The sequence below is a fragment of the Nuphar pumila genome, chromosome 2 (genome assembly GCF_984573655.1).
Source record: "Nuphar pumila chromosome 2, dmNupPumi1.hap1.1, whole genome shotgun sequence".
In the NCBI taxonomy this organism is placed as follows: Eukaryota; Viridiplantae; Streptophyta; class Magnoliopsida; order Nymphaeales; family Nymphaeaceae; genus Nuphar; species Nuphar pumila.
In genome coordinates, this window is record NC_143250.1 from 28,772,423 (window position 1) to 28,788,876 (window position 16,454).

General features: G+C 35.4%; 1 protein-coding gene across 1 annotated transcript in view; it reads right to left on the bottom strand.

Moving 5' to 3' along the window:
• Nucleotides 1–8,043: 8,043 nt before the first annotated feature.
• LOC149845114 (helicase SEN1-like) overlaps nucleotides 8,044–16,454 on the bottom strand; it is a 68,333-nt gene continuing 59,922 nt past the window's right edge. Inside the window, exons 4-9 of the mRNA XM_089987015.1 lie at nucleotides 12,653–13,207; nucleotides 11,395–12,558; nucleotides 10,976–11,300; nucleotides 9,670–9,931; nucleotides 9,327–9,543; nucleotides 8,044–8,124 (exon numbers count right to left, since the gene is read on the bottom strand). Coding sequence (XP_089843141.1) covers nucleotides 8,044–8,124; nucleotides 9,327–9,543; nucleotides 9,670–9,931; nucleotides 10,976–11,300; nucleotides 11,395–12,558; nucleotides 12,653–13,207 — 2,604 coding nt within the window. The remainder of the gene's footprint in view (nucleotides 8,125–9,326; nucleotides 9,544–9,669; nucleotides 9,932–10,975; nucleotides 11,301–11,394; nucleotides 12,559–12,652; nucleotides 13,208–16,454) is intronic.

Consider the following 16,454-nt stretch of genomic DNA (forward strand, 5'->3'; position numbering starts at 1 on the left):
AGGAAATTTTGAAAAGACCTCCAGGGTTTGAGAAAATTATCCTAAAATATGTAAGAAAATACGGAGAATAAACAAGAAACTATATAGAGTCATATTCATACCACAACAAAACTGCACAAACAAAAATGCGCATACAACACTCCCTAAAAGTTGACTCTATCATGCAAACATTTTGAAAAGGCTCAAAGGACCTTAACCTGACTCTAAGGTTCAGATCATCTGTGTCCAATCATACTATGCCGATATACTCGAGTCGAGGCTCAATGTATGTGGCATAAAATATATCTCTAGTTTTAAGGTTATGGTTTTCCAACATCCTTGAGCGCCTACATATATACTTTGGACTATGACTCTCGGTACATGACAGGGGAGTTATTAGCCTAAATAAGTGGCCCAGTTGTGAGGCTTTGTCCCGAATTATGGTTCAAGAAGAAAATCCAGCAACGTGGTAGCCGGGACAATATAGGTGGGGATGTTTTGTAAATATGATTCAGCATGCAAGAAATCAGAGAGTTCTAAGACTTAAAGAGATAGAATTTTGAAAAGCATAAGAAGCATACACTTGCATACAAGGTTTGCATTCAATGCCTAGATTAAGGAGGATTGTATTTGACCTAAGTCTAAGTGAACATGAATAAATCTTCTCAATTAGTCCTACTAAACCATGCCTAAGTCTACATGCATCATATCAGCTGGGTTAGATTCTAGGCTCCTAGGTTTACAAGTAAAAAATTGACATTGTAGAATAATAACTCAGATAGTCAAATAAGGCAAAGCACATGGTCGATCAGACGATGACAGGTCCCATCTCGATCGCCAAACCTATTATCATGCAAAATTTTACTTTTGTTTTCAAACTGACCTTTTGAAAAGATTTAAGAAAAACTCACCTCCATTTTAAAAATATAGAGAAATTGAAAGAGAATGAGACTCGCATGTTGGTACGAGGTTCAACCATTCCTGGCGCCATAACCAAAGTTAATCGAACCAAGAATCAAATATTGTGTCTTGCTTGCTTAACTGTCTAAAAAATTATTCTAAGTCCTAAAATGCACAAAGAATCATACATGTACTATGATTTTTTGAAAAATATTGATTGAAAACATAATGTGTGCTTGGAACTATTGGAAAACACTTTTGAAAATGATATTTTAAGAAAATTGATTTTTCTGAAGAAGGGTTGGGCATGTGGCCTTAGTCTAAATGATGCAACCTTATTCTAAGTGGTGCATGAATGTTATTTCATCAAAACTCTTTTTGGAAAAAAATTTGAGAAAAAATCATTGAGAAATCCCTTTTTGTTTCAGAAATTTATTTTGCATAAAACGGGTTTTTGTGCCTTAGAGAATTTGAGTGAAATAAATTCACTGCATATCCCTGACTATGACCATAAATATGCTTTGAATATATCCCATTAAATCCTAAAAGAAGGGTTTTGAAATAAAAGTGTTGGAAATATGCAATGATTTTTTAAGATAGCCAAAGAGTGTAGGTTGTTTGTAATTTAAAAGAAGATGATATGAGTTTTATTTGTATTCTGACTATGTCCACAAATACGAACTCCACTAAGTTTATTAACTTCTTAGAAGAAGGTGCACATGCCATTCATGTTGACAATTGTAGAATTTAAAATATGCATATGAATCATCAACCATAGCAATTAATATTGAAAATAAACTATATGCAAATACAACCCTAATCTATGCAGAAAAGAAAATTTCTATTATTTTTATTTTTTTATTATAAATTACATTGAATAATTAAATTATAAATAAAGAAATAAAAGCAGAAAATAAAGTCTTGACCTATCTTGCAAAATTAGCAAACTTGTTAGTAGAAAAATATAGATTTTTCAGGATTTATTCAACAATATCTAGAAATTGTGGGATATTTGTCCGTAATAATCCTTTTTCCATGCATTAATAAAATAAAAATTTTAAATAAACTAAAAGATGGATGCATGATTTAATAAAATATGAGGCTAAACTAATTAAAAGTTAGATATTTGGAATTGAGGGAAAAATAACCAAAATACCCTTGAAAATTGATATTATTTACAAAACAGGGTTAAAAACAGGGTTTTTCAAAAAAGATCTTTGAAATACGCTTAATTCGGGGATCAAACGGATTCAAAACAATTTCAAATCGGGCGGAGAGCACCCTAACATGATTAAAAACATGATAAAAAAATTATAAAAATAATTCATGAAAGTAATAAAATATATAAAAAAGATTAAATTTGTCTGTGTTTCAGCAAAACACGACTCTGCGGGAATCCAGTTTTTAAGAAACAACTACATAAGATATCCAATGACTTCTAAAATACAGTTAACAACCCTAAAAATAGCATGCAATCGAAAAATAAATTTTTATGATTATTCAAGAAATAAATATTAAATAAAAAGAAGAAAACATGATATTCTGTATCTATCACGGTGTCAGATCAAAACAAAATACCAAACAGTGATGAAAATTTATGAAATTTAATAGGGATATACTAAACATCTCAATGAAGATAATCCTTTTTACAAATCGAAAAAAGCATCTCCGGTTAGGGAGATACAATTCTGGCAAGATGCGCTTGATTATGGCCACCACTTAACGATCCAAGAAAGATAGACCCTAGTTTTGGGTTAAAATAAAATAGCAAACGACCTATAAAAATCACATAGAAAAAACTAGACAGATAAATGAAGCGATCATTTTTTACGGATCGGAGAGATCATCTTCGATTAGGGAGAAATCACTCTAGCAAAATGGTCCAAGATCTGAACTGTGCCTGGCGGTTCAAGAAAAGCATATTCTGGTTTTGGGTTTCAAGAAAATAGTAAATGATGGTCAAAATTACAAAAATTACACCACATAAACTAGACATGCATATAGATCGGTCACTTTTTATGGATTGAAAATACAATCTCCGGTTAGGGAGATATTGTTTCGGCAAGATGAACCTGGATCTGAACCGTGCCTGTCGGTTCAAGAAAAATACATTTTGATGTTGGATGAAAATAAAAAAATAAACGACTGTAAAAAATCAGAAAAATCACACAGAAGAAAGTAGATACACAGACAAAGATGCCACTTTTTATGGATTTGAAATACAATCTCCGGTCAGAGAGATATGACTCTAGCAAGTTGCTCCTAATTTTGCACAACGTTTTGATGGTGCAAAAAATAGGTTTCGGTTCTTGAATTTATAATTGGGTCATCAGATGCCTAAAAGTCATAAAATTTTACCAAATTTGTGCAAACATATGTATCTAACCCTCATAAAAATTCATATTCAAAAGACAAAAAAATGCACATAAAATAATGCTATTAACGCACGGCCAGAATCAAGATTTGTGCAGGGCTGTTAAAGGAAATTCAAGAAGTTGATCTAACATGCCTTAAACGTAAAAGAAAGCATGGATGCAATATTTTTCGATTTTTTTATGGATAAAATAATGTAAAACTAAACCTAACATGCATATAAAATAAATAAAAAATATAGAAAATAAAATGGCATAGGATTTTGCTTTAATGTAGCCATGAGAAAGAAAGATTTGATCTATGAGAGATCAGATCTTATTCTTTCGTGTGGCTGAAATAAGATTGATACCCAATCATCAAAAACATGAAAGAGAGATATGGAGAACAAGGGTTTACCTTTGGTTGAATCGATCCATGATGATATCATACAAAAAATTAAAAAGAAATGAAAAAGAAAAGAAGAAAAGAGGGGGCGGCAATAGAGGAAAAAAATAAAAAAACAAAAATAAGGAAAAAAAGAGAGCTATACCTTGGACTAGAGGAGGCTTGAGAGGGCTGGAGGAAAAGAGACAGGGAGTTGGAAAGCATGGGCTGGACGTCCAGCCCATGGCCCTTTTTTATACAAAAATTTTGGCTTAAGGTGAAGAGTTTCGATTTGGTGGGGACTTTTGTTAGTTAAAGAAGATAAACAAGAGGGGGGCGATTTTCCTAGAGTTCTAATTGCATTTTAACTTTGACTTTTTAAACAACAACTAATTAAAACCCTAATGAAAACCTAAATGAATATAAAAGCTTCCAAATGTGGTGCCACCTAGGTGGGTTCCACATTTGTTTTTTTAAAATAAAATAAAATAAAGGTTTTAAAAGAAAAGATAAAATCAAAAGTGAAAATAAAAAAATCCTAAACCAACTAAAAACCTAAATAAACTGAAAAATTCTCAAATATGGCGCCACCTATGTGGGCCCCACATTTGGTTTTTAAAGCAAATGAAAGCTTTTAAAAACAAGTGAAAATAAAAGTAAAAGATAAAAACAAAATAGAGTCCTAAACCAACTAAAATTCTGAAATAATAAAGAAGGAAAAATGATAAAATGAATCCATAGGTGACGCCACCTAGGTGGGTCCCTTCTGGAATAAATTGGATCTAAGATCCATTTTAAAATTCAAATTTGATAAAATCTAAATCAGAAATCTAATCTGGAACCAGATATAATGCATTGAAAACGATATTTTTCTGAAAAGCATTTCAAAACATCAAATGTAAAGCATTGGATATGGATGGAGATCGATTTTGAATCCCAGGTTTGAAATCAGAAGAAAGTTTGAATTCGGATCGGGATCCAAAATTTTAAAATGACAAATGGATTTGGATCTCGGACCATGAGTCTAATCCAATAATGAAAATGATGAAAGATCCTGGATAGAATTGGAAAATGAATCTTGGATTTTGATAAGATAGATGAAGTGGCTCCCGGATCAGAGATGGACTTAAAAAGTGGATTCTGGATCAGAAATAAGGTGGAAATAGATCTTGGATATGTAAATAGATCTGAAATGACAAATAATTGGATCCTGGATATCTGACTAGATAATCCAGGTTCAGAAAATAAATTGGACTTTGGATATGGTTGACAGAGTGAATTGAATAAAAGGATCCAGGTCTGGAATAAAGAATGGATATCAGATCCGGTATTGGATCCAATCAGATTAAAATGTGACTTGGATCTCGGATATGGATAAAATATCAAATAAAGGAATTGATCCGAGCTCAGATTGGCAATTGTACCAGCTTGAAAATTTAACAAAATCGATGTTCTGAACAAAATGATCTGAGAAATGATTTTGCCTCTACAGGGCAAAGAGTGACATTGGGTTGAACTGGTTTAAGCTAGATTGGAGTGGATTGAACTGGGTCTTCAAAAAACTGCCAAATATAAACGTCAGGTTAACATCCATCATCTTGAGATTGTGAAATATTTTTTTTTTAGCTTTTCGTACTGTCCTTTGGAGTTGAAAAGAACTAATTTACCCTCATTAAAGAGAGAGGTGCTATTGTCATGTGATTCAATTTAACTGAGATTTAACCTGATCAGTTAATGGATAAATGGTAATGATAAGTTCCTATTCGGCAGTTTTCAAAAAAATGAAAAGGCCCATATCAAGAAATTCTGGAACAAAAGGATCATTTTTTAGGTTAGGGAAAAAAGTTGACCCCTAAGTGGAATTTTCCCTTTCTGTTATGCCCTATGGACACATTTTTTATATGCCAAACAAGTTATGAACACGTTATTTTCATAATAATGTCGTGATCATCTATGGTGACATTGCATGATTTTGTGACATCATTGGAAGGAAGATGCCAAAATGCAATTGCATAATTACTCTTACAACTTATGTGTACAATTGGGCAGGCTCCAAATCATGCCTAGTTTCCCTATTTCCCAGAGGGCCCCTCAATATTAACTAGATTCATTCTAATTTAATCTATTTGCATAAGTGTATTTGGTTTCTATGTTTAAGTCAGGATGCAGCCACTAGCCTGATAGCCTCAGTGGTGTCTGTTATGACTACATGGTCCCATGCAGCAAAGTTAGGACTCGAGTGGGAACATGGATATACACTGAGATGAAAAAAATGTTAGCTGGAGCAGCAGCCAACACTTAATCCATCACTCTATGGTTTGGATGCCTAATAGAAAATGCATGCTTAAGAGAGAATGATTTAAGGAATTAGGCTTGAGGGGCCTGAAAGGTGTACAACCAAGTTGATTCAGGAGTAATCTGGATCAAACGGATCAACATTTAGGTCCATAAAGAGAGTAAAACAAGACATGCAATTTCAACATAACAACTTTGTCATCCAGTATCAGAATCCGACGATTTTTGCGCCGTTGGAAAGCTTATTTTGAGGGCTATAATTGGCAAATGATCAAAGACCATTTGCCACCATTCTTGGACCCATCTGAGCATATTTAGTGGATCAAATAGGTAAGCCAAGTTCGACTAAGGCTTGTCTTCTTATCCAAGAAGAGTTTGAGGATAATTCAGAAGGCAAAGTTGTTATACTCGACCTCTATATAAGATATGAATTCATGTAATTTGAATATGCAAGTTACCTAATTGGGTAAGAACTCTCTTTAATAAATTGTAACAGGATTGGCCTTAATTAGGAAAAAAGATGTAACAACCTTATTAGGGAACAAAGTATCTACTAGTACAAATGGGGTTCTATGTATCAAAACGAACATAGAGACTTTTTGAGGTTAATGAAAACAAAGAGGATTTCAATGCCGTAATTTCAATCTTCCGCAAATTTCTGTGTGAATTTTCTTTTGATTTTGTGGCTTTCTTAAGATCTGATTCAGGAAGATTGGAGGAAAAGATTTCTCTTGTCCTAGAAAAACCAAATTAGAGGTTTATGTTGGATTGATTCATGATCAGTGAATGGCATATTAACTCAAACCCAGAGCCCAAATTAGTTCTGCGTACGATTTGTGGTACTTCGTTAAAACTGCTTCAAAATGAAAGTTTGATCATATAATGCCATCTGTCGGATCTGATGATTGATATGCCAGTATCCAACCCAAATCTGCTACTATCTCAACATGAATGCATGTCCGGGACCCTTTTCTTGCAAATCCTATCCAACTAATCTGGAGAAGGTATGAAGTGTTTGATTTTCTCATTTCTAATGCTAGGACTTCATCAGGATTATCATCACCATTGTTGTTAATTAAGACTGTCTTGCCTTCAAGAATTTGGTTCCACAAGAATTGGATGGCAGTACAATGTATATATTGCAAACGAAACCGACATCATAGAACATCTCATAAGTATAATTGTATCATCAACACCATCATTCTCTTAAAACTTCAATCAACCAGACTGAATCAATAGCTTGCATTTCTCATGTAGCCTGAATGTGCTCCATAATCAGCGGAGTGCAGACAGGCTTTTACAGGATATTTGGCCAACCATTTCGTGCAATGCATACGATTAATCAATTAGAAATCCAGTCCTACATGTAAACCAGCACAAGTTGTATGTACAAAGCCAAAATTTACCTTTAAATGACTGCCAACATGGATGCTCAAATAAGCTAATTTGTGATTCAACTCCCTATGAAATTAGGGCTCTCTCTCTCTCTCTCTCTCTCTCTCTCTCTCTCTCTCTCTCTCTCTCTCTCTCTCTCTCTGAACTGGCATAATCTCTTAGAAACTAAACAATGGCATTATGCATTGCAGTAAGATACAGCTTGGAAAAGTAATCTGATATATCTTCAATGTCGTAGACCGCATCCTGAAGAAAGTAAATTGCAGACATTTAGGTATCAGACTTGACAAAATTTAGGAAGTCAAAGTTTAGCTATGAGAAATCATTTTATAATGCTAAGAAGCCATAGATTAAATTCCATTGCTAAGTGTTTAAAATTTTCGGAAACTTGTGTTGAATAAATGAGTAAATCAGTTTAAAAAAAAGAAAGCACTATGGATAAGCAGGAGAGCTAAAATTTGAAAATCTCTGAAGTGCAATAGTACACAATTTTAATAGGAATTATTATTGGAAAAAGAAGCAAACATACTTGTCCCCATACATATTGTTCTGACGGATCCAAAGAATTTCTGCCATTCATCATCCATGAATTATCGGCACATTGCACAGAATCATCACTAGACCTCAATTTCCCTCTAGATCGTCTTTTTCTGCATTTAATGCAATCCAGTCTATGACCAAGTAATGGAAAATTTTAATTAGCAATCAATTGGATAGATGCTTGGCAATCTCTTACACTCACTTGATAGATGTTTTCCTTTCCTTGATATCTAGCTGATTTATGCATTTCGATAACTCATCAACATCACATTCCCCAGCCTGCATGAATGAGAAAAATGTTTAGTGCATTGGCACATTTAGACATTATTCAGAATCTCACAAATGAAACATTTAAGACTGTTCATACTAATTTTCCGATCATCTATAAAATATGCCTGTGCTTGTCAGACCAAGCTTAACAACTTTTCTGAATGGAACAGGATAGCCAAGTAATTACCATCATTGCCTTAGTCCTGTTTACTGGAAGACTGATCCAAGAAAGATAGCACCTTGTTTAGCCATTCGTTCTCGGATATGGACTGGTTGCATATCCAAGTATATTACTGGTTTTAGCAGATATTGTGTCTAAAGGGGAAATAGTCTAGGTTGTGTGCTCAATGTATCATTATTGTAGCATTTTGAGTCGGAAAAAAAGTACATGACCATAAACAGATAACTTGTTAGTTGTCAAAGCACCATAAGCATTTCTCATAGTTAGGGACAAGTGCATATCTGTACAGAAAATTATCAAGGATATCACCAAAAAATTAATGTAGATTTATTCGTATTTACTTGTTCTTATTTTGTCACCATGTTATGGTTATCATTCTTTACACCAATTGTTCACTGTGGGTGAAACGTGGGACATGCTGATTTCAGACTGACTGACATGCTTGACTACTTCTCACTGCAAGACGAATGACTTCTTGATTTAGCCATGAAAAATATTTCCATTTCTGTGAAACTTGCATCAATTGGAATCAAGTGGTGTAAATTACAGTTCTATGAGATGGTTCATTCCACAGTGTTATCCTCAAAACTAGCTAATGATTTTATTAATCAGTGCATTTTTGCAACAAAGAATGTTTCTTCTTTATAAGTTGACCTTGTAGATAACCAGGTGTGATCCACTTAAACAAATAGGTCACATTATTAAACAATGACAAAATTTTGTGTTCATATGTTAAGTTGTTGTTTTTTTCTCAAGTGGCAGACACTATGAATTTAGAAAATTGTCTTTGACAGAATTTCAAAATTTTGTTGTAATATGGCAAATCATTTATCAAACTTTGAATACCTGACTGCATAAATAGCGCAACTGTGTGAACAAGAAAACTATCTTGGAAGCAACCGATGTAGGTAAATTCTAATAGTATGAACCACTAACTACACTATGGTAAGTAAATCGTTGAAATTTGGAAGCAACCGAAATTATTTAGCCCAAAATTGCATGAATTCACTTCCTTGACATGGGCATGTACCTTAGAGATAGTCCGGCCTAGGAGCATGGAACAAGAGTCTTCCAGTTCAACAATTTTACTCCTTTCATAATCAAATGATTTTACTGCCTTGGCCAAATCTTTGTCATCGTCAACCTCAAAGAAGCAATCACGCAGCTTTGCATTGTAGATGAGACTACTCCAAACTGAATTGCTTTTCATTAATGTAGGCTCATTCCCAACAATCCAAAGACAGAATCTGGGAAGAAGTTAGAAGTATCAAGAATAAGCAACAGTAATAAAAACAAGTAAATATGTGAACCAGCATTAAAATAATCAAGAAAACACAATTGGAATTTGAACTGTCCATACAAAGCATGTGTACCGTGCTCTTGTTAAAGCAACATTTGTCCTGTTGTGGTTCTCAAGGAACCCAATAGAACCTTTACTGTTAGCCCGGACAGTAGAGATAATAATAACATCCTCTTCACATCCCTCAAATCCATCAATTGATTTAGCTTTCACAACAAACTTATCGTGATCATCATATCTGTTCAACAATTTTGAGTTGATAGATTCAACTTGAGCTGCATATGGAGATATTATACCAACACTAATGCTCGATTTTTTACCAGAAGCAACGAAAGCTGCAATTCAAAAGATTAGATTTGTTACACCAAGAATACCAAGAAGTTGCTAAAAATATTACATCAAATCACTCATAAGTACATGCCAAGAAGCAGAACAAGGTCATGTGTGAACATAAATAAAGAAGGTAGGTATATGCAATATGCACGTTAGATTAATTAATATGTGCATGCACAACTTAGTTGGCAATGATGAAGCAAGAGGCATATGCATCTCCTGAAAGAAAATAACAAACAAACGACCATTAAATTTCCACTGATCGGAAAACTTTGGTGGATTTCACATGCACATACTACCCAGCCATATGAGAGAATTTCACCGATTAAATTAACCAGAACTGCTGAATAAGTATTCTTATTTAAACAGGAGGAAATACAGCTGGTCAGGTGATGTGTAAAAAAACAGTAACAACAAAACCCACAAAACTTGTGATATTTGTGAAATGTCAACGTGCATCTCCCCAGCTTCAAGTTGGAAAGCCATGGGTTTCCATGTAAACCTCTCTTGTTGTAGTCATTAAGATGTAGACCTCATCTTTCTCATGAGAGCTGGATAAAGAAAAAAAAACATTGGTGGAGCTGAACTTTCATAAACCTGATGAAATTTGCAGATTTCTGGGAAGCTCACCAAGTGGCAGACATTTAACAGTGAATCGATGGTCTAACAGAGGATTCAACAAAGTTTTTTGGTCTAGTGTAATTTGAAAAAACTGTCACTGAAAAGTTTTATCTAGAACAAAATCTGAAAGTACCAAAAGCGATCAAGGCATCGAAATCAGCCAACAGCTAAGTTCCAAGATATCCCAAAAACTGGATTCCTATGGTGAATCATTAGGTTTGTACTGCTGTAATCAGAACCAAGTAAAAACTACCAGCTCACTATTGTTCACAAGTTACCAGACAACCACAAATGAGAAACCCAAATTAAAAAGTTATAAAGCAACCAAAAACGAGTTTTGAGAGGAAATGTGGAAGTACACGGTTTATTGCTTGACATCCGTCCTAATGCACAATGTCTAGCTCAAAGGTGTAAATGATTAGTACCTTTGAAAAGTTTCTCCACTATAAATAAAACAGTAAAAGCCTCCATGGGGTTTTCCCAACTTCGTCCATTGCCAACTATTTCCATTCCATCAGCTATATTTATAAATGCATAGGTGCCGTACATCGCCTCTCCAAGAAAACGCTTCTCATACAATGCAGATGTCACATTAGGTCCATCCAGAATCAGATTGTCGTAGAAAATAGCATTGGGAAAATGGCTAATGGAAGGATGCATCCGATACTGCTCATTGAGAAGATGCGTTAAATGATCAAGGGAACGCAACCTTTCAAATAGGCTTCTTCCATAGCCAGCAATCTCGGACACCTAAAGCCAAGCCGGGCAAGTAAATGTACTGAAAAAATGAAAGCAGCGTCTGGAAGGGAAAAAGATAAAAAAGAGTCGGTTCAATATGGTATACCTTGCTCATGACCATAGCAGGCAGCTGGCGCTCATCGCCTATTAAGATTGCGTGGTGCAATCCCTTGACTTGCAAAGGTATTAAGGACTCTGCCTCTTTCAGTTGAGATGCTTCATCTATAATCAACAGCTTTGGATGGTTTGAAATGCTAAAAGAAGGCAATTTAGAAGCAATAGAGGCAGTACAGAAGACCAAAGAAGCGTGCTCTAAACAAAACCGTGTAATCTTGCGCCGATTATTTGAACGCGGTAGTCTACTACAAAGACTAGCACCAAGTTCACGTAAGATTTCAAGGCATTCCTCAGTCATGCCGAAGAATTTTCCCTCCGGGCTATCTTTTGAAGTCTCTGATAGCATCGCTTCACAATGAAGTTTGGCCTTCTTCACTTCCAAATACTGCAACAACTTTTTGCCATCAAGTTTCTGCTTCTTTGATGATTTCAAAATCTTCGTCGTGAGCCTAAATACTCTGTTTATTTTTTCTGAACCATTTTCCACCATGAAAGTTGATGGCAGGTGGACCAGTAATATACTTAAGCAGTTCCTCATGGGCCAAAGACGCTTTCTGAAGTTGCCATGAAAAAAGCTTGAAAAATCAGGCTTAACTTTACCAGGATTATTCTTTGGGGATGAGTTGTACTGAAGGGGGTATTTTTCAAGAAAACATACCAAAGAGGAGACCTTCCTTCTCAAGCCATTTGAGCCAAAACAAGTCGATAGCTGCCGAATCCTCTCGTCAAGAAATACCTCATTGAGATTATCATCCACATTCAGTCGGTCCCGGTTGCCCAACAAGACTATATCTCCCAAGGTGTAGCCTGAGAACCCATCCGGGCGTTTGGTTTTCTTTCTTGATCTTTTAACCAATTCAACAGTTCGAGTACTAACTTCACGGATGGCAATGTTGGTTGGGGCACAGGTGAGAGCCTTGCACCTCATACGCATGGCCATCCACAGTATGGAACACAAGGTTTTAGTCTTTCCGGTCCCGGGCGGCCCCCAGATCAGTTCGATCGAGCGCGAGTGATCGCAACGAATTGCAGAAACTGCACTGCTTACTGCACTCATCTGCGACTTGTTCAATCCACATGACTCCAACTCTGCAAGCACATTACCTTCCACCACACCTAGGCCCGAGCCGCAAGCAGTGCATGCCTTCGGTGCCTGAACAAAAGTTTTTTAGCCATGCAATCAGAAAACGAATATCTAGTGCGAACACACGAAAAAAAAAAAGGAAAGAAAAGAAAAAAGCCCATACCATGTTGCTGGAGTACAATGCCTGCTCAATTAAGTTATGTTCATCACTCTTTTCTTTCTTCAATCCTAGTTGCAGAGCATTCCATACTCGTTCCTGTGCAGTCAGGTTTGTGACAGCAACAGCAAAACACTCATTCTCAACACTGCCCACCAAAGGACGTGTCATTCTTAAAGTTATCTTGAAGATCCTCCGGCCAACTTGTCCTACAGAAGCAACTGAAGCTACAAGGCAGGGCGAGGAGGTGGGCTGGTTGAAGTAAAACTGGCAGTCAGGAGGAGGCAGCTGGCTAGACAAGATTACGATATCAGCTTTTCTCAGTATACTGCCATCTTTTAAGCTTGTACCGGTAGTCTTCATTACCCAAGATCCTGTTTTCTTACAGAGTTTCCACTTTGACGAATCTGACCTCAATACACGAAAAGCATGCTTATGGGGATCCTTGGACACAGCCTCAAGGCGAGATTTCAGCTCGGTGCGTGTTTCCTCTAAAAGAGGAGCTATAAATGATGAGAAGTACTGCTCTGTTGAATAGAATCTCTCGGAGATTGGTAGAACCTGTTTCCGGTGAGAAGCACGTTGAACCCGTTTGTAACATTGACATCGACAGGGGAGAGCTCAAATCAATCTTTTTCTTCTCCGAAAGAAGAAAATATTAAATATAACTTGACAATGGCAATACTTTAGACTTGTCACCACAAATCCTCGACAGATTTTCAAGACTCCTCATGTTCTTTGGAAATATTAACTAAAATGGATCGAGTTTTTATCCAAAAGAATTAGATGAGGAGTAATTTGAGTTTTGTACAATGTTGCCAAAATCAATCCAAACCGCCAATTTTGGTTTTAACTGCAGAATCGGCCAAATCCAAAAATAGGTCACACTTTTTTTAAATTCCTGATATGGGCCAAAGGTTTCTATAAAATGTCAAATGGGAACCTCATGATAACATCCATCATCTTGTGCAACATAATAGGTACATAATTAACTATTGAGCTAAGAATCATAGATTCGAGTACCAACTCAATTTGACCACAGATGTATTCAATGTGAAGCCGTGAAGGGAAAATTAGTGTTTCATTAAAAACAATCAGAAAAATATAGGAATCCAGAACTCCACGAAATGTGGGATTTTTAGGTTACACATGATCACACAAAATTAGGATAGTTACAAAAATAAGCTACATTCCTAAAATGTAGTCTACAACAGTTTCCAAATGGGGATGTGATACAGATAGAGTCTTATCTCTCCAAGATTCTCGATATCTCAACACTCCCCATCAAACTGGAGAGTGGAGATCTAGAACTCTCGGTTTGCTTGCCCGAAATGAAAACTGTTCTTTACCCAATGCTTTTGTAAATAGATCCACAATTTGATCTTTTGACTGAACAAATCTAGTTTTGATAACCCCTTTGACAAGCTTTTCTCGAACAAGGTGACAGTCAATATCAATGTGTTTTGTCCTTTCATGAAACACAATTGTTGTCCGATTATCGCACATCAATTTGGCAGGATATGACATTTCAACTTGATCTTTAAAGAGAAATGTTAGTTAGGTTATTTTACATGTGGCATTTGCCATTGCACGATATTCGGCTTTTGCAGATGATCATGAAACAGTAATTGGTTTCTTAGTTCTCCATGACAGTGGACTTCTTTCCAAGAAGATGGAATAGCCTTCAACAGATTTTTGAGACTTCAAACACCCTGCCCAATCTGAGTCATATGCTTTAATGCGTAATTCAGATGTAGCTGACAGTAGGATTCCTTGCTTAGGGTTTTTCTTCAAGTAATGTATCACTTGCAAAGCTGTCTCTAGACGAGGTTTTCTTAGTGATTGCAAGAATCTATTCAGCATGTGAACAACATACATAATATCTGGATGTGTGATGGTCAAATATATTAGGCGTTCAACTAGCCTTCTATAGGTTGATGGGTCTTGAAGATCTTCACCATTAGCAGATGTCACCATTACATTTTGTTCCTTTGGGAATTCAACCGACTTAGCACCCAACATTCTTGTTTGGTCGAGTATATCCACGGCATATTTCCTTTGACTCAAATATATTTTAGCTTTGGATCTTGAAACTTCAATTCTCATAAAATATTTCAAAGAACTTATATCCTCCATACGGAAATTTTGACTCAAATATTTCTTTAACTCAGTGATGGTTGTGTCATCATTGCCCTAAATCACATGATCAACACTAGAATGGCTATAAAAAAGGAGTCCTTGAAAAATTTGAATAATGAGTAATCAACCTTGGATTGAGAAAACCAATATTAAACAAGTGTAGTTGAGAACTTTGAAAATCAATTTCTAAGAGCTTGTTTGAAACTGTACAACAATTTGTTGAGTTTGCATACAAGATTCTTCCTTTGTTTGGCAATCCCTTGAGGCAATTTTGTGAAGACACCTTCATCAAGATCTTCATGCTGAAATGCATTATGGATATTTATTTGGTAGAGTGCCCAATTTTTTACTGCAGCTATGGCAAGAAGACATCTGACGAAAACTAATTTTGCCATGACCCACAGGAGCAAACGTCTCATGATAGTGTAGCCCTTCTTATTGGAAATAGCATCACACCAACAAGTTTCTTTAATAGCTTGTTGAAACAACTTTATGATTGCTAATTTACTAAAAATTGTGCTTTAATTGGATTGAATCAATTTATTAAGAAATCATGATTTCTATTTTACAAAGCTTTAGTGCAATATGAGCTATCAATTTTTTATCACTCTAATTATGCATCTAAACACAAAATGCCTAATCTAAAACATATTTTTCTACTAAGCTATAGAGAATGTCTATAAGTTCAAATTAAATAAACACCTACAACTTTGTCCTTTGAAGTGATTTATGACTCTTTAGGAGCTACTCGTTACTCTAATTATATAGTTGTTGGCACCCAAAATTTGTTGGGCTTTCGAAAAAAGTTCAATCATTAATCCCCAGCATCAAGTCATGACTCGTTGGAAAACAAGATTTGTTCATTCACATTTCTCGATTTTCAGGGTGTGAACCTTTTATACTTCATTATTTGCTGAGAATGCCAAATATTTCTATGGATAAGAAGGAATTATATTTTAACATCTGTGATTTTATTTTAGTTTTACTTTAAATTTGAGGTTAAAATCAGTTTTATATTCAAGCAAAATTCAAGAGTCTTTGTTGACTAAGCAGTGTTTTGGAAGGCTTAGGGGGGTCACACACAGTCCAGTGCTACCAGGTGTGATTAGGGTGGCCCACAAGGGTGACCTAGGGTTTTGAATCTTAGATGAGTTAGGTTCAGAACCAAACTTGAGTTTGAATCCAATATGGATTTAGATCTTATGTTTAGATATGGATCTTTAAATTGATTTTGGATTTGTATTTCTTTGTTTAGTTCCTAGATCCAACCTAAATGAGAATTGGATCTGGATCAAACTTTTAGATTCAGATCAAGTTTTGGATCTAGATCAAGTTTTTGGATCTGAACCCAAGTGAAATCCACTTCAGGTTCTAGAGACCTCATTAAGAGGGTCTTTAAAACCAAAGAGGACTCTAGAAAGGGTGTGACGCCCCTCCTAGTAGACCCTATAACTAATTAGGTTAATTAGATAGTTAATTAAGATAAAATAGTAGCTAATTAAATTAATTAAGTAGTTAGTTAGATAAATTCTTTAATAAGACTCTTAGGAATGAGATTGGGTTATAATATCAAAGATATTAGGACTCTAAGGAGGGGACAACCCCCCCTTGGTGGAATTTTAATATATAAGAGAGAGAGAAATCTCTCTTATCTTTTTCCTTCATATTC